Source organism: Cervus canadensis, chromosome 15 (assembly GCF_019320065.1).
Source record: "Cervus canadensis isolate Bull #8, Minnesota chromosome 15, ASM1932006v1, whole genome shotgun sequence".
Taxonomy (NCBI): Eukaryota; Metazoa; Chordata; class Mammalia; order Artiodactyla; family Cervidae; genus Cervus; species Cervus canadensis.
In genome coordinates this window covers 21,066,537-21,089,835 of record NC_057400.1, presented here as the reverse complement: position 1 = coordinate 21,089,835, position 23,299 = coordinate 21,066,537, and the positions used below count along the sequence as shown (strand labels likewise).

Here is a 23,299-nt window from a genome sequence, read left to right as displayed (position 1 = left end):
TGCAAATTTTTCCTAGTACAATGGGAAGCCTTTAGCAAATTATCATAAAACCTTTGCCTTTGTGTTATAATTATGATTTCATATGTATTTCTCTTCTTCTTAATAAAAATAGTGGCATGTCTGACACTCTTATGGGGACAATTATAATGTTATCTAATTCAATACCTTTGGGAACTCATATTTTTTTCCTTTTAACAAGACCGGTGTGCTACTAATCTCTCTTTTTTTAATTTTTTTGAATAATCAAAGGATATTCACAAATTCTGTTTGAATTTCATCCATTTTAGAATATAATACGTGATACGATTTAGTCATTAGAATCTTTATTCTGAAAGAACGCAACTCTATTTCATATCCTGTGGATTTTGATACTGAATTAAGCCAACACTTACCTCATACTCCTATTCATATCTTTAATACTAAAGACTGTCCTATCTTTTTTGTTTGTTTGTTTTTAGATACTTATTAAATGGTAATATATTTTCTTGTGTTGATTTTGATGATTGAGCTTATTTTAAGGTTTAGGGCATTTTAGAGCTGAACATTTGGAGTAGGAAATGGCAACCCACTCCAGTAGTCTTGCCAGGAAAATCCCATGAACAGAGGAACCTGGAAAGCTACAGTCCATAGGGTCTCAAAAAGTCAGACATGTCTGAATGACTGAGCAGGTATAGTTGAACACTGCAAGTTTGAAAGAAAGGGGCATCCCAAAGCCAGATATTGAACTGTCAGAAGTCTCACATGGTGACATTCATCATGCTGGACTCACTAAGGACTTGAATTTATCTGTATCTTAGAGTTTGTTAGTGCTCAAGGATGTCACTGTGAGCTGTACCAGTTCTGTCAAGCATTTTGTAGGAAAACTTAGAACGGTTATGATTGATAGTATTATAAATTCTTGGTCTCAGTTTGAACTATCACTCAAGATTCTAAGCAATCTACCTATATATTTTTAATCATCTCTCTCTACCATTAACCCTACCAGGTTTTTAAAAAGTTGATTTTCTTTCTCACATTCTACTTCACAGCAGCAGTAAAACTCATGAGCTGATTTTAACATCTGGACACAAAATTAATTAAGCTACCTATTTCTATGCCTAGCCTTTCTTTTCTCTTAAAATAGGTTTGTCTCATCTCCAGTCTAAGGATAATCCTTTTATTTGTTTAAGATCTCAAATCCTTCACACTTTCTTGATTCTCAGAGAACTCATATGAATTACCTTTTCCCTCTGCTGTATCCTCTACCTTACTTTATTTGCTGATTTTTTTCTCAGAAGCATTTATATACCCGTTCAGATATCTGTTTTACTCCATACAAGCAATCAAGCTCTCTGACTTACCCAACTTCCTCTTTTCTTCCTTCCCTTTAAGGCCAAACTTCGGAACTATTACTTCTGTGTATATGATAACCGACTGCAAACATTTTTCTAAACCCACCACCACTTCACTAAATCTACTGTCTTAGCATTATTTATACGTGCTAACTATTACCTTCTTTTCAGATATTTCTCTGACCACTATGGCTACTTCTCAGTCTCTTTTGTAGATTTTGCTTTATTCATTCAATCTTTCAATGCTAATTTCCTCTGGGTTATCTTCTAAATTTCAGGTAACATCTATATTCTGATCATTCTCAACTATGCATTTACAGTTCAGAAACGTTTCCTGTATTTTAGATACATTTATCCTCTAGCCTGTTAAATATCACCACATGGTTGTCTTACCAGTAACTTAAATGGATTATGTCATTATTTCCACCAATACTGATCCAAATGCTATGCTCTGTTATTTATTGAATAATGCCAGCATTCACCAAATGGTCCGAATAAACCAAAAATTGAGTCCTGTGTTTGACTACTCATCTCCCTTTACCCCTCATCAAGTTTGTCATCAGGTCCTGACGATTCTACCTCCTGAAGAGTTCTCAAATATATCAACAACTACTCTAAATCAAGTTACCATCCATTCTTTTCTGATTGACTGCAAGCATTCTTCAAACTGGTCTTTTTTCTTGTCTTAGCTTTACTCTCCCTGTTTTCATGTTTAAGCTTTCCACACTGTAGCTAAGGTTGTCACTCTAAAACCCAAATCTGATTCTGTCCTCATTTCCTAAAGTAAATCTTTGCTACTGAAAGCGAATTACTAGAGATTTGTGTGCAAGTCAAAGCTCAAAAGAATAAGAGCTTATTGACCCTAACAAGCTTAGGGTTATTATTCTCTCAAAAGTATATCCACAAGATGAATAATACTTCTTTCTTGGAATTTTCTAGGCTTGCAAGGATGAGCAGTATCAGTCTGCAGCTCTATGTTTTAATAAACATATCCATTTTAAACATGTCAACATGTTCAACCATCAAATCTTGCCAATATGGAAACAGTATTTCTTATGTTATATATGAAATTTAAGTTGGTAGTATAAGTCTCTGAAGGCAATCATTTATCTTCATTTTACATTCCCATCAAGTTTCTTTGTGTTGTTTCCCCAGGTACTCTTTGAAAATATGATCTTATAAATCTTTTTTTTTTTTTTTTTAATTTTTTTATTAGTTGGAGGCTAATTACTTCACAACATTTCAGTGGGTTTTGTCATACATTGATATGAATCAGCCATAGATTTACACTTATTCCCCATCCCGATCCCCCCTCCCACCTCCCTCTTCACCCGACTCCTCTGGGTCTTCCCAGTGCACCAGGCCCGAGCACTTGTCTCATGCATCCCACCTGGGCTGGTGATCTGTTTCACCATAGATAGTATACATGCTGTTCTTTTGAAACATCCCACCCTCACATTCTCCCACAGAGTTCAAAAGTCTGTTCTGTATTTCTGTGTCTCTTTTTCTGTTTTGCATATAGGGTTATCATTACCATCTTTCTAAATTCCATATATATGTGTTAGTATGCTGTAATGTTCTTTATCTTTCTGGCTTACTTCACTCTGTATAATGGGCTCCAGTTTCATCCATCTCATTAGGACTAAATGCTGGAGAGGGTGTGGAGAAAAGGGAACCCTCTTACACTGTTGGTGGGAATGCAAACTAGTACAGCCACTATGGAAAACAGTGTGGAGATTCCTTAAAAACTGGAAATAGAACTGCCATATGACCCAGCAATCCCACTTTTGGGCATACACACTGAGGAAACCAGATCTGAAAGAGACACGTGCACCCCAATGTTCATTGCAGCACTGTTTATAATAGCCAGGACATGGAAGCAACCTAGATGCCCATCAGCAGATGAATGGATAAGGAAGCTGTGGTACATATACACCATGGAATATTACTCAGCTGTGAAAATATGATCTTATAAATCTTAATCATACCTCTTTTGTAAGATATGAAGATGTTAAGCTCCATAGAAATTAATACACTTTTCCAAAGCAAAACAAAGCAAGTTCTTAATTCCCTAACCATTGCTGTTTCTGCTATATAGTGCTATGTATCTAGACATATATAACTAAAGTTTATTTATACTCTGTGTCCTTTACTTGTGGTAGGTGTATTTAACTTAAAGTTAGAATGTCCATATATTCTTGCTGCTTTCTATTTAATTTTAAAAAGAGAAAGGATGAAAACATTTAAAAGATGGTCACAAAGAAGTTCCCTGGAGGCCCAGTAATTAAGACTCTGGGCTTCCAACGCAGAGGGTATGGGGTTAAATCTCTGGTCTGGTCAAGGAACTAAGATCCCACATATCATGTGGTACAGCCAAAAAATTAAAAATTAAATTGAAAGTAAAGATATATTCTTTAAAAATAAATTAAAAATACTCATAAGAGTATCCCATAGTACAGTGTTTATTAGAATAGCTAGTTCCCTGGGGGCTCAGATGTTAAATAACCCGCCTGCAATGCAGGAGACCTGGGGTCAGTCCTTGGGTGGGGAAGATCCCCTAGAGGAGGTCCTGGCAACCCACTCCAGTATTCTTGCCTGGAGAATCCTCATGAACAGAGGAGCGTGGTGGGCCACAGTCCCTAGGTCGCAGAGTCAGACACAACTGAGTGACTAAGCACACAGCACAGTATTTCATCACATCACCAACTTCTGCATGCGTGCATGCATTAGAAATTGCTTCTATCATGCCTGACTCCTTGTGACCCTATGGACTGTAGCCCACCAGGCTCCTGTCTCTGGGATTCTCAGGCAAGAATACTGAAGTGGATCCCCCTGCCCTCCTCCAGAAGAGCTTCCTGACCCAGGGATCGAACCCACCAACTTATAATTGTTATGAAATTAGTTGTTTCTCTATGACTATAAAAACATTTTACTGGTTTTTCTGTCTTACATGATTCAGTTTGTCAGTTTTCAGATACAAATGAATTATTAAATCGCTTTTCAAGTAACTTTTCTTCCCAGAAGAGCATAATTTTTGGTAATCAAAATTAGTACTAGAAACCTAAGTTTCTTTACACTCAATAATGTAGAAATGATGTGAAATGGAAGGAAATTTATATTTAAGAAAACTTTATTCTCGCGACTTCTCTGGTGGTCCAGTGACTAAGACTCAATGTCCCATTGCAGGGGCCCCAGGTTCAATCCCTGGTCAAGGAACTAGATTCCACATGCTGCAAATAAGGTCCAGCACAGCCAAACAAAAAAACAAGTAATTTTTTTTAAAGAAAACTTCATTCTATCATCTTATTCTCAATATTCTGTAAAGAAAATATGATACATGTGAGGGTGATATCAGATTGCTTTGAAAAGTTGACAGTGAATACTGTTTTTAAAAAAGCTTGGACGTATAATATTTTACAGGAAAAAAATAAGGAAATGAGACACTTCTACTGTGCTAAGAATTAGAGAAATATGTGTTTTGCTGACTGGAATTAATTATGCTGTATATCTGTCTTTTGTTTTAAAATGAAGGAGGAAATATATGTAGAGCAGATGAGTTCCTTTGCAACAATTCACTTTGCAAACTGCATTTCTGGGTGTGTGATGGAGAAGACGACTGTGGAGACAACTCTGATGAAGCTCCTGACATGTGTGGTATGGCATTTCCCACAGCTCTAGATTCTACTCTCCTCCCCTGGTGTAGTGCGCCAGCATGATTCAATGATGTGGTGAGGTGAACCACAAATTCTGCCATCCCGGGGTTAGGTAGATAACATGTAACCACAGATACAGCTTTTGCTCAAGTAATAATAACCCTGCTCAGAGTTTACGACTTTGAGAGCCCTCTTAAATCTGAACTTGCTCATGTCAACACTACTCAAAAGATAGATTATGGTCTGTCTAGGAGGATTTAGAGTAGTTCACCTTTTGAATTGAGTAAGGTTCATATAAAGACTTAAGCTTTGTACCCAATTGATGTTTTAGGTTAAAACAATTTTTTTGACAAATAAGTATGGAAAAAAATGTGCATAATAAAATCACATACTTTCACAAATCACCCACTACTGAGACTGGTTATTCAGAGAAGGGAGATAAATATGCATAGAGATATACAGATATTATCTATCTATCAATTTATCTGTATATCTCTCTATGGCAACCCAATCCAGTATTCTTGCCTGGAGAACCCCATGGACAGAGGAGCCTGGCAGACTACAGTCCATAGGGTTACAAAGAGTCAGACATGACTGAAGAGAGCATGCGTGCGTGCGCACGCACACACACACACACACACACACACACACACGTCTATCTTTCTATCTATCTATCTATCTGGGGGCTTCCCAGGTGGCTCAGATGGTAAAGAATCTGCCTGCAATATGGGAGACCAGGGTTCAATCCCTGGGTCAGGAAGATCCCTTGAAGAAACAAATGGCTACCCATTCCAATATTCCTCTCTGGGGAATTCCATGGATGCAGGAGGCTGGCAGGCTATACAGTTCTTAGGGTCACAAAGAGTCAGACACGACTGAGCAACTAACACTTTCACATCTATCGATTTATCTATCGATCATCTATCTGTCTTACAAGAGTTAGGCAGATAACTACATTTAGGAGTTATTTAACATTTAAGTCTGAAAAATCTTAAAATTTATTTCTAATTCAAATTCAAGTTACTTCTGACTGACATTTGTCACAAGTATATTGTGCAACCAACAACTCTAAATGCACAGCTTTAGATCACCAAATTAAACAATTTCCTGTATTTGGTAAATATTGTCATTCTTAATGTCATTCTTTGTTTCTAATCAACATAAAAAGGAAATTTAACTTTTAGTTTAAAGAAAAATGCTACTGCTTTGGATATAAATATAAATATTCACATCAGGTGAATTAAAGAAAACATAGCATAAATATATGTAGTTACATGTACATATATGTACTTATATTCCGTGTTCTATTTGGTAAATCAAGTTATACTAATTTTTTATAGATGTTGATATTGACTCAGTTGAATAAAAAGCTCCAAAGCAAGGAGGTGGCTTTATTTTAAGCATGTTTTAAAACTTGAAAAAGGTAGTGTTTGGAGAATTGTTCTCTATAGGTACCCCTGATAAGTAACGTAACTAAATTTCAATTTCAGTTCTTCTACACAACATTACAGAGTGAATTCTAGAGAATCACCAGCGATAGCATTATTTCTGAATCATAATACTTGAAAAAAATATTTCAAGTGTTTTACTTGAAATTTTTTCAAATTCAAAAATATTTCAAAGTTTACCAAGACAAGCCAGAAACTATTATTTTTAATAAAATATGTTTTTTCCTCTATTCTGTATTCCATTTCAGCACAAAAACTAGTGAATGGTATAGGATTTGTTTGGAAACTAATTAACCATGTGGGGCTCCAGATCACACCCCACAGATCCATTTCCAGGGCCAGAAAGTGATTCTAAAGGACATATTACACAGTTGTTGGAAAACTTGTAAAATACATCCAGCTTAATTCTGTGAATGTTTTTGCATTCCCCTCAGTCATAAGTATCAACAATGAGTCAAGTTTTGATGTGATGGAGACTGTGCTAAAAACATAGGACATGGTTTCTTTGACAAGGAGATCATATTCTGGTTGGAAAATAATAATTTCCAGGTATTATATTTCTAGCAATAGTAGAATTAAATAAAGACAAGGTGTAGAGGGATAAAATGAACTCTGCCTGAAAGAAAATTAAAAGTAGACTAAAATACACCATAGGTATAGAGAACAGTGTGGGGGAAAGTATCATTCATTCATTTAATAGCTGTTAAACTAGAGATAATGATTGTTTTTGGTGAGATAATGATGAGAGAAACAGATAGGAACCCTAACTTCGCAGAGCTGAGAATCTAGTGGAAGAGGAATATTAATGATCACAAAACACATAGTTACAAACTATGATATATGTGCTGAAAGAAGTATAATAAATTATACAAATATAGAATTTTGCAGTTTTATTCTATATAGGGTTTTATTCAGTCTCACTTTATGAGAAGTAACATTTGAGTTTGAGTCTGAGAGATTTATAGCATCCAAGTAGGTGAAAGGGATGGAGTGGGAGTGGATGACACAATATTTTAGGCAAAGGAAACAAGATGTAGAAAGGCCGTGAGATAGAGCAAACCACAGTTTACTAGAGGAGTTGAATGATACGTGTGCTTGGCGAATACAGAGCATGCTAGATAATGGACAAAATTGAACTAACAGGAGAGATACCTGAAACTTTGTGAGTCTGGGGAGGGATTTTTAGATTTATCTTGAAACCAACTGAAAATATTATAGAGTTTTAAGTAGAGGAGGCACAGAGTCATATTTCTATTTCACAGATTTGGATAGAAAGAGGCAAGAATAGTTAAGATAATTGCAGAACTCAAGGCAATCTATGCTGGTAGCTTGGATTAAGATAATGACAGCACATGATGGCAACGTATACACAATTTGATTGTGATTTTAAAAGCAAAATGAATTGGAATAAATAATGGATCGGACATAGGAAGAGAAAGAGAGAGGAAGTTGGCAAGTGTAATTTATAGGCTGTTCTTGCTTGTACATTTGAATAGCTGGGGAACACAGGAAAAGGAACAGTTTGCAAGTAAAGGTTAGAAGTCTGGCTTGGATGTATTTGAGGAGACATTAAGTACAGATCACAAGGAGATGCTAGGTGTTTGGTTCTAGAGCTTAAAGAGCTGGTCTAGAAATATAAGTTTGACGGTCAGCAGAAAATGTAGTAAATTCTATGAAAATGTAGAGTAAGTTCTATGGAATTTGTAAGATTCAGGCAGAAAGGGAGCAAAACATAAAAGAAAAGGATTAAGATAGAATATCAAGGGCACCAAACATCTAAATAAATATGAGTAGCCAGAAGAGACTCAGGTGAGTAGTAAGATGATTAGGAAAAAAAAATGAAGTATGGCAAGAAAAATACCAAGGTAATAAAATATTACAAAAAAGATGAAATGGTTCCTGAAGAGGCAGGGAAATTGAGTTTCAGTGCAAGTTAAAACAGTCAGCTTTATATAAGGGTAGTGACCCCTTGAAGAGCTGAATCATTGGAAAAGACCCTGATGCTGGGAAAGATTGAATGCAAAAGGGAGAAGGGGACAAGAGAGGATGTGATGGTTAGATAGCATCACCAACCCAGTGAATATGAATCTGAGCAAACTTCAGGACATAGTGAAGGACAGGGAAGCCTGGGGGACTTCAGCCCACGGGATAGCAAAAAATTGGACAGGACTTAACAATTGAACAACAACAACAGAAGTGACCCCTCAAAATGAGTTGATAGAGTATATGTATATGCAGGTGAGGGACAGATGTTTATTGATATAATAATTTTTATCTTTTTATTTCCACTTATTTGTGTATAGTAAGGAAGTATGTTCATATATAGAATGTGAAAAGTTGGTGTGGTAGGGAGACTTGAAAGGAACATAGATTTGAATCATTATTGATTCAAAGGGTAAGAATGACATTATGTATAAAAAAAATATATAAATATAGATATAAATGAGTGATTTCCAAGTAGTGTTCAGGGCCTATCTGACATTGATAAATATTCATATTTGTGATAGCAGTCAGCACTGCAGTATGATTATCTACAGCATTCCTAGGCTTCCCAAATGCACACACTGGGATAGCAGATGGCTTCATTTACCTAAGTTTGGGGATTCTGTTAGATAATTAAGAAGGATAAAAGCAAAAGTGCCAGAGAATGCAGATCATTTAGACTAAGTATTAATACTTAGAAAAATGTTCAAAATATAATAGGTTATCAATATCAAATAAGTAAATTAAGAAATAGAATGTGGTACATTTAAATGACTACTACTTGTTATGGAATGTAAATTAGCCCTCAGCAAAGCTATTAAAATCATAAAAACAAATAGAATTTAGAATCTAATGTCAGCAGAAAGGGAAATAAAAAGAAAAAAGGCATTGGTGAATAGGTAAGAGTTAGACTTACCTATTGGTGAATAGGTAAGAGTTAGTATCAAGGGACTAATGTTTCAGGTAAGACTGAAAAAGTGTCCTTAATGAGACTGGTTGAATTAAGAAGTTGGATAATTGAAGATTGTAGTCTGAATTTGGATCATTAAAATCAGTGGCTTTGTAAATGAAGCAATTGGAAATAATACCTTCAGCTATATCAGTAAATGTTTCTTATCTGCAAGCAATGGGAACTGTCATTGGCTGAATTAAGATAAATTTGTTGAAGTCCACCCGTGTGCACAACATTCTAGAAGAAAGGTTGGCCTAGCTGGATTATAATAAAAGAATATGTGGTATGAAAAATTCAGGAAGCTAAGAGGTGCATTTATTGGCTGGTTTTCTCATATGGATTTTGATGTCACCTAGGAGGCTGGAATAATTTGGATAGAGAGAAGAACTGTGAGGAAAGGTGCTACAAACTTCAGTGAATTGGGAGGGGATGATGTTTATAAGATTGATGAGAAAATAATGCGAGAAAAAAACATAACCAAATGCATGGACCTCAAAATAACAGTTTTGGTTTTAGTTTATTTTTTAAAAAGGAATAGGAATATATAGTAGCAGAGTTCTGGAAGCTATGGTAGAAAACTATGGGATAATGTGAGATTTGAGCAATTTTACAGCAGCAGTTTAAGGGGCTCTGCGGGGCTGGAGAAACCATGCATTCAGAGGGCTGCGTACAGCTGATAACAGACCAGTTACAGGCCTTCTGAAGGCAGTCAGGAGACAGATCTATAGGTTGGCTTCTCCACTTTCTGATACCATGAGCTAATGGGAACAAGATTTAGGGGGTCTTAGTGTGTTAATGCACTTCCCAACTGCCTACAGTGCAGGAGATGCCAGAGATATGGGTTCGATTCCTGGGCTGGGAAGGTCCCCTGGAGCAGTGCATGGCTACCCACTCCATATGCTTGCCTGGAGAACCCCATGGACAGAGGAGCCTGGTGGGCTACAGTCCATAGGTCACAGAGTTGAATGCGACTGAAGTGACTGAGAACAGTCAGTTCCTAAAAAACCTGAAGGGGAGGAACTCTGCTTAGAATGTGAACCAAATTTTAATTAAAGCAAGAAAGTCAGGCAAAAAAGGGATGTGGCATATTTAAGGAGCTAATAAAGTGGTATTGCTAGAATCCTAAGAGTGACAAGGGATGAGCCTGTAGGAGTGGCATGGACAAGATTATTAGTCTATTATGCCAAATAAAATACCATACATTTTATTCTGGAAGTGACAGATAACTATGAAAGAAATGATCAGATGACTGTTCTGGTAGCTTTGGGAAGATTTTAGGTTGAGCAATGAAACAGACATTAAGGATTCTACTACAGTCATCTCTGTAACAAAGAGTGAAGAGCTGAGCTTCTGGAGTTGTAACTGGTGTGCATGGAGATGAGTGGGCAAATTTGGGGACAATTCCAACTGCACTTGTTGACTAATAAGAGTTGAAGCATAATGGGAAGGTACACGTAGGATAATCCTAAACTTGTGCCTATGATGTGCCACTAACTGAACTATGGAAATAAGATAGTTTGTCTGAGGAGACAGAGGTCAAGGGAAGATAATGAAGAATTGAGTTTTGAAATTGTTGAATTTTAAATTCCCCACGGAACATACTATAATTAATTGTGAGATGCTAGAATTATATAGAAAATTGAAAGTCTCCAGAGGATAGTGTCAAGTAAATCTATGAGAATGATCTGTCTAAGCAGAGAATTCTAGAGTGAGAATATGAGGAGACCAGCCAGCAACGGGCCCTGGATTGTCCTACATGTGAGGAAGAGAAGACATTAAAGATGCTTCATACTTTAGCGGTACAGGTCTTCAGATTCTGTAGTGATGGAAAAGACAAGTGTAAACTTCCCTGGATTTCATTGCTTCTTTAAATTGCACACACACACACACACACACAACATGAATAAATAAGATCACCTTATGTGCCTTAAATACATATCTACCTGTTTGTTCAAGGAGACAGACAGAGATTGAGAAATGCAGCTCTAGTGTTATTGGGATTTTTTTTTTTTTCCTGAATGACCTATTTTTTCAGTTTTGGATCTGTAACATATGCTTGCTCAAGCTCTATTCTGTGTGAAATTGCTCTTTCAGATAACTGTTCCTGCCATGTTATATAAAACGTGGGCATAAATTAATTTGGTACACTAGAGAAACTCAGCTAAGATAAGGCATTTGTAAATAAGACCGTGACGTTTGACTCTTTTCCTTACTTCATTCAGCATTTCAGCTGTGCACTCTCTTCTGTAATTAATCTAAATAACTAGGATCATAACTTCTATTATCACACATTTTTCTCATAGCTGCATGTAAGCAATTTCCACAATAAGAGATATTCCGAAAAGGTAGATCATGGATTTGAAAAGGAAGAAAATAAAAAGATGACAAAAGAAAGATGGTTCTTCGTAAGTCAGTATACCCAAAGGAGCTGCTTTTTTTTTCTTCTTTTCAGACAAATTTCTTTGCCCACCCACAAGACCTCACAGATGCAGAAATAACAGAATATGCCTGCAGCCTGAGCAAATTTGCAATGGGATCGACGACTGTGGGGACAACTCAGATGAAGATCCCTGTGGTGGTAAATCCATTTAATGCAAAATAATTGATTCCATGTGAACTACAGATAATACAGTGATTAGGGCTCAAGAAATTAAAAAAAATATTTTCATGTGGCATGTCTGATGGCAGATTATCAGCACTTGATTTTCTGACAGTATGTGAAGATAATCCACTAACATTTCATATGCATAATAGAGCTGTGCAACTGAATCTCTCCAAGTCTGTAAATCTCCATTGGTTATAGGTATTTTATTCCAGAATGTACTGCATGAGAGAAACGGCATAGTGGTTTAAAATATTCTGTTAAACAGTTTCTTTAGTGGGGTGTTTATATAGATTGTGTATGTGTGTACACAGTCCCTTTTACACAATTCAGAAATTAAAATTCAAAAAACTAAATACCTTACTGAAATATTCAGCAAAATCATTTGGTGACAGAACCTGACTTGACCTGACCTGAGATAGTTTATATTACTTTAAAAAAGAATCTCACTTTTGGTAAATATTCAAACATTTTCACGTGGAAATATAGTTATTTACTATAGGGTAAATATAGTGTTATTTTTTCTAAGGTTCAAAAATTTCAGAAATTTTTCATTTAGCCCCAAGAGCTTCAAATAAAGGATTATGGATCCATGTTTTTCATAGCGTTTAGTAAAAATCTTAAAACTGTTACAGACTCAGTAAATTTGTTTTGATTCTGTGAAGCACTGATCTTTTTTTTTTAATAACTTCATAGGTAAGCTTACATATAAAGCAAGACCTTGTAAAAAAGATGAGTTTGCTTGCAGTAATAAAAAATGTATCCCCATGGACCTTCAGTGTGATCAACTTGATGACTGTGGAGATGGTTCAGATGAACAAGGCTGCAGAATAGGTGAGTTTGTTTCCTGTTAAAGTGCAACAACATGCAAGTTGAATTTCTGCTTCAACATGCCTAAAATTTTCTTTATTGCTGTGAGAAAAGATTGCTCTTCAAAACATGCTTAAGTAATACTTTTTTTTTAAAAAAGCCTTTGCCAAAATAACCTTAGAATATCACTTAAATTAATAACAGAAAGTATGAGGTAGGCAAGGCTGATTTTGCCTTCAGCTGTTAAAGCTGAAGCTGGAAACTCAGTATTCAAATACAGACTCTGATATCAGCAAAGAAATCTATATTCCTTAATATTTTATTTTACAAAATATAAATTTAGTAGTTTTTGAATTTTATGGTTATATTAGGTTGAATGATGATAAACATCTTAATAATATATTTAATGCTTTAAAAGTTCACTCCATTGCTGAGCCATTCTCAAAGAAGATATTGTTATTTTATTGTTAGAGTGTTATGATACTTGAGTCATGAGATCTTGATTATTAATAATTTTGTGTTTCATGTTTGATATCTGATTTTTCATATTGAGAAAAATAATTAAGCTTGTGACCCTAAATTCTGATTGCTTATAAAAGTCACAAATGAGTGAGTCTTTTATTTTTTCTGATTTGTATGTAAGTTATTCCCCACTGGTTGATGAAGCAGTATCCACCAGGATATGGCCATATTTATCTCAATCATGGTATAATTACACTGGTGTATCTTCATTAATGGGGCTTCGCTGGTGTCTCAACTGGTAAAGAACCCTCAGCTGGTAAAGCCTGCTAAAGCAGGAGATGCAAGACTTGCAGATTCAATCCCTGGGTCAGGAAAATCCCCTGAAGAAGGAAATGGCAACCCACTCCAGTATTCTTGCCTGGATGATCCCATGAACAGGGGAGCCTGGTGGGCTGCAGTTCATGGGGCTGCAAAGAGTCAGACATGACTTGAGTGTGCCTGCACAGCTTAATTAATTGCAAAATATCCAAAATCAATGGGATTTAGTAATAATTATAATTCTGATAATTAAGGCTCTCATATTTTTCAGTAATTGAATTTGCTTAAGTAGAAAATAGATCATTCAATGTTACCCCTATAATATTCCATCTCCTTTATTTGTACTCTAAAACATTTTCCTGAATTGGAGATAAAGCAATGAAGTTGCAAATACCCTGCTGCTGCTAAGTCACTTCAGTCGTTTCTGACTCTGTGCGACCCCATAGACGGCAGCCCACCAGGCTCCCCCATCCCTGGGATTCTCCAGGCAAGAACACTGGAGTGGGGTGCCATTGCCTTCCCCAAAATACCCTGCTAGAAACTGCAAATAACACATAATCTGTCCTAAATTGTATTGCAACCCATGTCCATTGGAACATGATACACACTCAAATGCTGCTCCCTGTATATGTTTAAGAACTGATGATTTAACCTCTTGCTTGAGTAACATGGTAGTACTCTTGACTGAGTCCCTGAATACTAAGTTTAAGTTAACAATAGATGCCTACATCTCTAGGTAGCTTCTAGGAAATGTTTTCATTCTTAGAGAAGAATGTGATTCTCATACATTCAAATGATATTGTGGTAAAGGTAGCCTATCATTAGAACCATTGATGTGAATTCCTTTTAGAAAGTAGTATAGCTTAATAACAGCTATAAATATCAGCTGCTGGTAGCTTGGTCTAAACTATATTCAGTATAAATGATTTTGGTTTTTATCGGCTTCTATTCTTTTATAAGAAATGAAGGCTTATATGAAGAGAAGATCATGACCTTATAAATTCAAAAAGAATAATCTATGGAATAATAAGGGTTTCAATAAATGTAATTTTAAATTAAGAAAAATAGTAAACTCCCACTTCAGGAATTAGAATTATATTAGTTTTGATCATATTTTTAAATCCTAGCTCCCAATGAGTATACCTGTGAAGATAATGTGAATCCATGTGGAGATGATGCATATTGTAATCAAATAAAAACATCTGTTTTCTGCCGCTGTAAGCCTGGATTTCAGAGAAACATGAAAAACAGACAGTGTGAAGGTATAGTACATTTCCTGAACAGCTTGCTCTTAAATCTCTAGGTTATGAAAGACTCCCAGGGCTGCTAAATTGTGAGATGACAGAGGACTGATTTTCATCCGAATGGTACATATCTGCGGGATATCATTTTACTTATGAGAGTGAAAGTCCCTGGGGTCAAGAGCCTGTTTGTTTGCATTGCTAAGCTAACCATTGCTGAGGCTTATAAAGCCTTTTCTATAGCAGATTCAGACCTGCAGGAATTTCAATTGTATTGCTACAATTCTGTTTTGAAATGCAAATAACGAAATTGCTTGTTCAGAAGCTATTGAAGAATTAGCAGCAATTCATGAAAGAATATGTTTATGATGACCCATTTCTTTTAAGTTGTGGCATTTGCAATACTGCAATAGGTAATTTGCTTTTAGAGAATGGTGGGTTTTTATCCTAACACAACGTCCTAAACAGTGCTTTATGTTATTATCAAGAGTGTCTCCTAAAATTCAAAGACAGGATTTAAATAAATCTCTGTCAACTTACTTGTGATCATTTAAAAATTGAGCATCTAGGGGAACAGGAATCTCATAGTAAGTTCTATCTAAATATAATTTTCACTAGGACTTTACTGCCATGAAATACAGACCTAAATGCACTTTCTGCCAGTTTCTCCACTAAAATTGGTACTATAATTAGAGCCAAACCTAAATTGTCTAAGTCTGATTTATCCAGGGCAAATTCAAGTTGTAAAATGTTTTCACCTATCTGCTCTCTTCTCTAATGTCACCTTGTGTTATTCTTGGCTAAATAAAAGTGATTTTACATTGTGTCAATCAAGATGGAATTTTAAAAATTAATTGCACTCATCCATAGAGGAAATACTTTTAATCATGTCATATATGTGTCATATATGTATATTTTTATGTCACATTTGTGCTTTTAAGTTGTATATGTGTTTGGATTATTCACGATATTTTATCTCTTTATTAACAGGGAATGTTGAAAACTGGCAACTTAAGTTTCTCTATTTTAATAAAAAAGTGAATAATTTCTCAAGACTAGATTATTTCTTCTTTCCTAGACACTTTATGTCAAAACACACACTTAAACCTGTTCAAGATTTTACTTTCATATAACATCAATTTTCAAATGCTTATTTTTGTATAGTGGGCTCTGTTTCCTGTATATACTAAGTTTAGAAAATGTATTCTTGAAAATTTCTTCATTTTTAGTAACATGCCATGGCAAATATGACCTGCAAGCTACATTCATTTTAAATCACTGTGAATCGTAATAAATGAAGTTTTGATAGTAGACAAAAGCAGTTTGACTTGGTATGGAGAAGGGGAGAGAGATTATCTTGATTTGTAATCCAAGGAATTTAAATTTTTGTGTCCTTACTATAGGTAGCTGAAAAAAAGCACAGGAAACCACTATTTGATTTTAAAGCCAAAGCGCTTTAAATAAAATATCTAAAGGGAAGAAAAATTTGAGAGAACAAGAATCAAGAAATAGAAATAGATTAATAATGGTTGTATGCCAGGCACTATTCTAGGTCCTAGACTTGTGTGAGATTCGTCCACTGTCTTCAAAAGCTCTAAACATTTTGGTGGTTATGGAGATGAGGAGAAAATGGTGACTCTGGCCAATACAGGGCCATGTGAGGGAAATAAAAGTTTTATCCAATCATGCAGATTTTTGTTTATTTTGATTTCCGTTCAAAGAGAAACCATAGCAACAAATGACTTCCTGTTCAAAGTTACAGATGCCAAAGAATAAATGTTGTAAAACTTTTTTTTAACTGTTAAAAGATTTATTGCAATAATACAATAAAAGTTTAGAAAACATTTATTTGCGTGACTCAAACTGGTTTGGAAGTCGCAGAGCAGTGGGGAATCCTTGCAATGTGATACCTCAAGGAGATTCTTTTAACAGCATGCCATCAAACATTCTTCCCCATATTATCAATGCACAACTCCTTACTGTAATACTTTTTTTTATGACTGAGAATTGATACCATGTATTTTACTTATCCCTGGTATACCATTTGTTAACAAGGAAATACAGTTTTAGCTCTTTACCCTGTATTGCAATTAAATGCAGAATTGCACTCCTGAGAGTGCTTAGGTTCACCTTGGGCAAAGTGTCATAGCGGAGCCCTGAGAATCAGGAAGTCTGAGTTTAAGCCTTGGCACTGTCATTTACAAATGTCACTGGGAAAGTCCTTATCTCTACAATTGAGGTTTTAAGACTCTGCTGAGTGCTAAACAAGAGATAATTACTACCGCTGTGCTTATCCTTAAATTCCTCTGATTCAAGAGAAGGATTTATCTTACAGATTTATTAGGGCAACTATAATTGATTAAGGGGGCAGAGGAATTAAGCTGTTTGAAAGCAGAAGCAAAAGAAACTAGGTGATTCACCAGAATCACCTTAAAATTTTAAACTTTGGGGCATGTGTTAAGCCATTGACTATTGCCTAAGATTTATTTATTACTTAGGATTTTATTAAAAATCATATATTTTATTCATTTTATACAAGTATTCAGGATTTTATTATTTATTTGCTTTTTTATTCAGTTGGCCCTTCTTATTACATTGTCACTTTCTATTATGAAGCCAGAAGTATATTATCTATGTCTTCATTCTTTGTCATGAATTGTCCAAAATGCTGGCAATAAAACAATGATTAAATACTAATTTATGACTTCAGTCAAGTAGTGGATATGTTACCACATATATGAAATATAGTGTGAGAATGGCATAAGAGAGAAATCCCAAGCTAGCAAAGAGTGGAGAATCTATGTGATGGATATTCATTGCCATTTATTGATGGAAATGAAGGAAGACTTCACTTCAGGTGAATCTTGAGAGATAAGTAGAAATTCACTATATAAAATGAGCATGGGTATTATAGGACAAAAGAATAGCATATGACATGTACAAATGTATGGAGGTAGGTAATCAGAAACACCAACATATGTCTATTTGAGTCAATGAAAATACTAGGGAATGGATATTTCAAAATGTTAAGTGGATTAACAAGCAATGCACAATTGATGAGTCATTATAGTGAAAATATTGAGGAAAAAAATGGTTATGGCCAGAAAATATCACAGAGCAATGTAAGAGTTTGAAAAGACAATGAAAGACATAGGAATAAGAAGTTGAAGCACACAAAATAAATTTTTCTTTGTTGAAATGAGGAAAGAATGAAAGTACTAATTGGGGATATGATGATACTATTTTGAGCTCTTCTTTTCTAGACCTTAATGAATGTTTGGTATTTGGCACATGTTCCCACCAATGTATAAATATAGAAGGATCATATAAATGTGTGTGTCACCAGAATTTTCAAGAAAGAAATAACACCTGCATAGCAAAAGGTAAAGATAAATAACCATGATTTTAAATGTTATTATAATTTCTGTATAAACATCTTATGGGGAAAAATGTTTCATATTGCATTTTAACAATGGCTTAATGCCTGAAAATATAAAATAAATTTCTTCTTAAGACTGGTATATTTGGCCAGTTTATTATCATTCTTAATTAATCTGGGAAGGTTTATATGACTGTCAAATACTTGGCTACTCTTAAAATCACATTTGTGTTTGAAACAATTTGTCAGAAGGGGGTAGAACTTCAAAAACCAGTGTGATAGAATATGAAATGTCTTCCTGTATGGCCTGCTCTCAGTATACCCAAGGAAATATTGCACCACTGGGATAAAAATAACAGGTTAAATTAAAGGTTAGCATTATAAGGAGAATGGAATTTTGAATAAGAACTTAAAAGTTTTAAAATAAAATTATGTTTTAAAATCCAGACCTCCTCTACTTAAGAATATCACTTTTTAAAAATTAAATGACAGGTATGGCTTTCTTCAATGTGGATTTTAATGCACTTATGTTTTTACTAAATAATATTATAATTTAAATATTGTTAACTACAGGGAATGATTAGCAATGTTAATAAGACAGCTACTAGAACGGGAAAGCAACATGATATAGTGAATCAAGCAAGGATGGCTATGGAGTTAGACTTGTGTTTGAATCCAGCACTGATCCCCTCTGATTGTGTGTACTCAGAGAAGTTATTAAACTCTCAGAGCCTCAGTTCTTCATCTCTAAAATGGGAGGCCAAATCCTTACTTTCCATGTTGTTGTAAGAGGTGATAAATTGTCAAAGGCTTGATGCAGCTTCTATCACATGATAAACATCCACTAAGGGAGAGCTGTTGGTCTATAGAGTTGAACTTGTGTGTTAGTTATTGATTTTTGTTTTTTTTTAATTTGAAATTCAGTTTTTCTTTATGGTTTCATTAATATTTTCATTAATATTTTCAGGATTCACCTTAGGGTTTTCTTATCTATGTATGCAAATGACATCAATATTATATTGTAGGTGTCAAAACTTCAGGCTACATGATTACCTTTAGCTTAGCAAGATTCTAGAAAATATTGAGATTATGGCAATAAATACTGTTATCTTTGTATAATAAGATAAGAGAACTGTTGAGATATGTGAATATTAGAAGAAGACTCTTCATCTCATAATTTTTTATTTGTTAGCCAAAGGTAATGATCACTCAGGTACATAAACTAAAAACAGAAATGTATGAGGCTGAGTACAAAACATGGTATCTGAATGTTCAGATGCAAAGCACTGAAACATATTGTGACCTACCGAACATAAATCCCTCTTCATAAAAAGGGTAACTACTAAAAATTTCTAGCCACAAGGTAAGCTTTGACCAAAGAAAACCTATATTAATAACTCTTAGAAATGTTACTTAAGTACGTTTTATACATAAGTTATGAAGACTAAATGATGGTATAAAGCTGGTTTAATTTTATGGAGCAAGAAACTGTGTTAAGAATAACAATTCAAGATGATTTAAAAGTACATTTGTTGCTTTTACATTAGTTGAAATTTACTTTATTTTTGTATTTTATTATAATAATCTCCAGGCTCTGAAGATCAAGTTCTCTACATTGCTAATGACACTGATATCCTGGGTTTTATATATCCATTCAACTACAGTGGCGATCATCAACAAATTTCTCATATTGAACACAATTCAAGAATAACAGGGATGGATGTATATTATCAGAGAGATATGATTATTTGGAGTACTCAGTTTAATCCAGGCGGAATTTTCTACAAAAGGATCCATGGCAGAGAAAAAAGGCAAGCAAACAGTGGCTTGATTGTAAGTAAATGTAATTGAATATTTGAAGGCTCATGACTCATGCCTCCCCCTGGTTTTTTTCCTGTTTTTTTTTTTTAATTTGTCAATCACAATATTTGATTATGAGTTAATTAATCAATGATTCCTCCCAATAATCTCCCTGTATATAAGTAAAAATATCCCTACTCATTTATTCTTATAGCTGGATATACTTCATTTTAATTGCATGATATAATGTTTTTCTTTAATATATTTTCTATAGTTATATAAGAATGGAAATTAATAGTACCTAAAATTTCTAGAACTTTTAATAGTTTATAGTATTTAATATATTATAAATATGAGTTTTTTTTTTTCATCACGAGATCATATTGGAAACCATCACATCATTTTTACATTAGAAAATCAACTTAAAAATATACAGGGTAAATTGTTTCATTTTTAACAATATTAGAAATCTGTTTCTCTTCTAGGGAAAGAGATCAATTCAATAGTGTAAGCATATCTTCTGACTCCTAATAACTATATTTCAGAGAACATCCAACATAGAGCAGTGTTGTTTGCTGGTATATGACGGACACATTGATTATCATGGTTACTCCTTTAGAGAAAATAAGCTAAAACATTTGTTTAGAGTTATGGTTTTAGGTTATCTTTTTTGTTTGAGGGCATGTCTATTTATTGTGGATTTTATGTTTTGAGGTAACCTGGCAAGAATAACAGATGAAGTACTTATTTTGAGAGAGCCCTAGCCCATTCCCATACAACTAAAAAATCAAGTATAGTATCTACCATAGATTTGAACTCCATAAATATCATTTGATGTGAATCTGAAACACTATTTTTATTCATAGTAGGTGGCAATAAGCTGGTTTTAAAATAAGCAATATTATTAGCTTTTAAATTCAGGTCAGATTAACTGTGAGTAAAAATCCATCGATATCAGAGTGATTTATTTAACTCCTCCTCCTGCAAACCCAGTGTTATAAGACAACTTCTCTGGTGCCTCAGATGGTAAATAATCTCCCTGCAATGTAGGAACCCCAGGTTCGATCCATGAGTTGGGAAGATCCCCTGGGGAAGGGAATGGCTACCCCCTCCAGTATTCTTACCAGGAGAATCCCATGGCCAGAGGAGCCTGGCCGGCTACAGTCTGTGGGTTGCACAGACTCTGACATGACTGGATGACTAACACGTAGGTCTATTAGGTGTTAGTCGAGGATAAAGCCAAACTTTCACTGGATCACTCTACTCTCCATCACCCACACATAATCATCCTATTAGATTATAATCAAGACTGACTCAGTCTTGATTACCTTTAGCTTACTTTATCTCTAAAACAGACATTGACTTTGCAAAAACATGGTCCTGTGGTATAATTTTATGTATTAATGAAGTGGTAATGAAGTATTATGAAGTTATATTACCCAGGGCTTAATCATGTTCCTGTTCTTTACTAGCCTTTTAGTTTCTCTATCTTCACCATTTAATAAGGTTTCTAGGGAAGAATACACACACATACACACACACATACATACTGTACATTAGTATTGATAGTACCTGGCACATAATAAGCACTGTATAGATTTCAGTTCAGTTCAGTTCAGTCATTCAGTCCTGTTGAACTCTTAGCAGCCCCATGGACTGCAGTACACCAGGCTTCCTTATCCATCACCTGCTACTGGAGGTTTCTTAAACTCCTGTCTATCAAGTCAGTGATGCTATTCAACCATCTCATCCTCTGAGGTCTCTTTCTCCTCCCACCTTCAATCTTTCCAACCATCAGGGTCTTTTCCAATGAGTCAGTTCTTCGCATCAGGTGGCCAAAGTGTTGGAGTTTCAGCTTCAGCATCAGTCCTTCCAATGAATATTCAGGACTGATCTCTCCTTTAGGATGGACTGGTTGGATCTCTTTGCAGTTCAAAGGACTCTCAAGAGTCTTCTCCAATACACAGTTCAAAAGCATCAATTCTTTGGCACTCAGCTTTCTTTATAGTCCAACTCTAACATCCATACAAGACTATTGGAAAAACCATAGATTTGACTAGTTGGCAAACTAATATCTCTGCTCTTTAATATGCTGCCTAGGTTGGTCATAGCTTTTCTTCCAAGGAGCAAGCGTCTTTTAATTTCATGGCTACAGTTACCATCTGCAATGATTTTGGAGCTCAAAAAAATAAAGTCTGTCACTGTTTCCGTTGTTTCCCCATCTATTTGCCATGAAGTGATGGGGTTAGATGCCATGATCTTCATTTTCTGAATGTTGAGTTTTAAGCCAACTTTTTCATTGTCCTCTTTCACTTTCATCAAGAGGCTCTTTTGTTCTTCACTTTCTGCCATAAGGGTAGGGTCATCTGCGTATCTGAGGTTATTGATATTTCTCCTAGTAATGTTGATTCCAGCTTGTGCTTCCTCCAGCCCAGCGTTTCTCATGATGTACTCTGCATACAAGTTAAATAAGCAGGGTGACAATATACAGTCTTGACATACTCTTTTCCTGATTTGCAACCAGTCTGTTGTTCCGTGTCCAGTTCTAACTGTTGCTTCTTGACCTGCATACAGATTTCTCAGGAGGCAGGTCAGTATGGTATTCCCATCTCTTTCAGAATATTCCACAGTTTGTTGTGATCCACACAGACACAGGGTTTAGCATAGTCAATATGTTTTTCTGAAACTCTCTTGGTTTTTTAATGATCCAATGGATGTTGGCAATTTGATCTCTGGAACCTCTGCCTGTTCTAAATCCAGCTTGAATATTTGGAAGCTCATGGTTCACATACTGTTGAAGCCTGGCTTGAAGAATTTTTAGCATTACTTTGCTAGCGTGTGAGATGAGTGCAATTGAGCGGTACTTTGAACATTCTTTGGCATGGTCTTTCTTTGGGATTGGAATAAAAACTGCTATTTTCCAGTCCTGGGGCCACTGCTGAGTTTTCCAAATTTGCTGGCTTATTGAGTACAGCACTTTCACAGCATCATCTTTTAAGATTTGAAATAGCTCAACTGGAATTCCATCACCTCCACTAGCTTTGTTCACAGTGAAGCTTCTTAAGGCCCACTTGACTTTGCATTCCAGGATACCTGGCTCTAGGTGAGTGATCACACCATCATGGTTATCTGGGTCATGAAGCTCTTTTACTGTAGTTATTTGGCATATTGTTGCCACCTCTTAATATCGTCTGCTTCTGTTATGTCCATAATATTTCTGTCCTTTATTGTGCCCGTCTTTGCATGAAATGTTCCCTTGGTATCTATAATTTTCTTGACGAGATCTCTAGTCTTTCAAGTCTATTGTTTTCCTCTATTTC

The 23,299-nt window shown here is 35.2% G+C and overlaps 1 protein-coding gene across 1 annotated transcript in view; it reads left to right on the top strand.

Moving 5' to 3' along the window:
* Positions 1-23,299, top strand: part of LRP1B (LDL receptor related protein 1B) — a 2,049,143-nt gene that overhangs the window by 1,883,301 nt on the left and 142,543 nt on the right. Inside the window, exons 72-77 of the mRNA XM_043488135.1 lie at positions 4,863-4,985; positions 11,820-11,945; positions 12,666-12,803; positions 14,687-14,821; positions 18,064-18,183; positions 19,771-20,012. Coding sequence (XP_043344070.1) covers positions 4,863-4,985; positions 11,820-11,945; positions 12,666-12,803; positions 14,687-14,821; positions 18,064-18,183; positions 19,771-20,012 — 884 coding nt within the window. The remainder of the gene's footprint in view (positions 1-4,862; positions 4,986-11,819; positions 11,946-12,665; positions 12,804-14,686; positions 14,822-18,063; positions 18,184-19,770; positions 20,013-23,299) is intronic.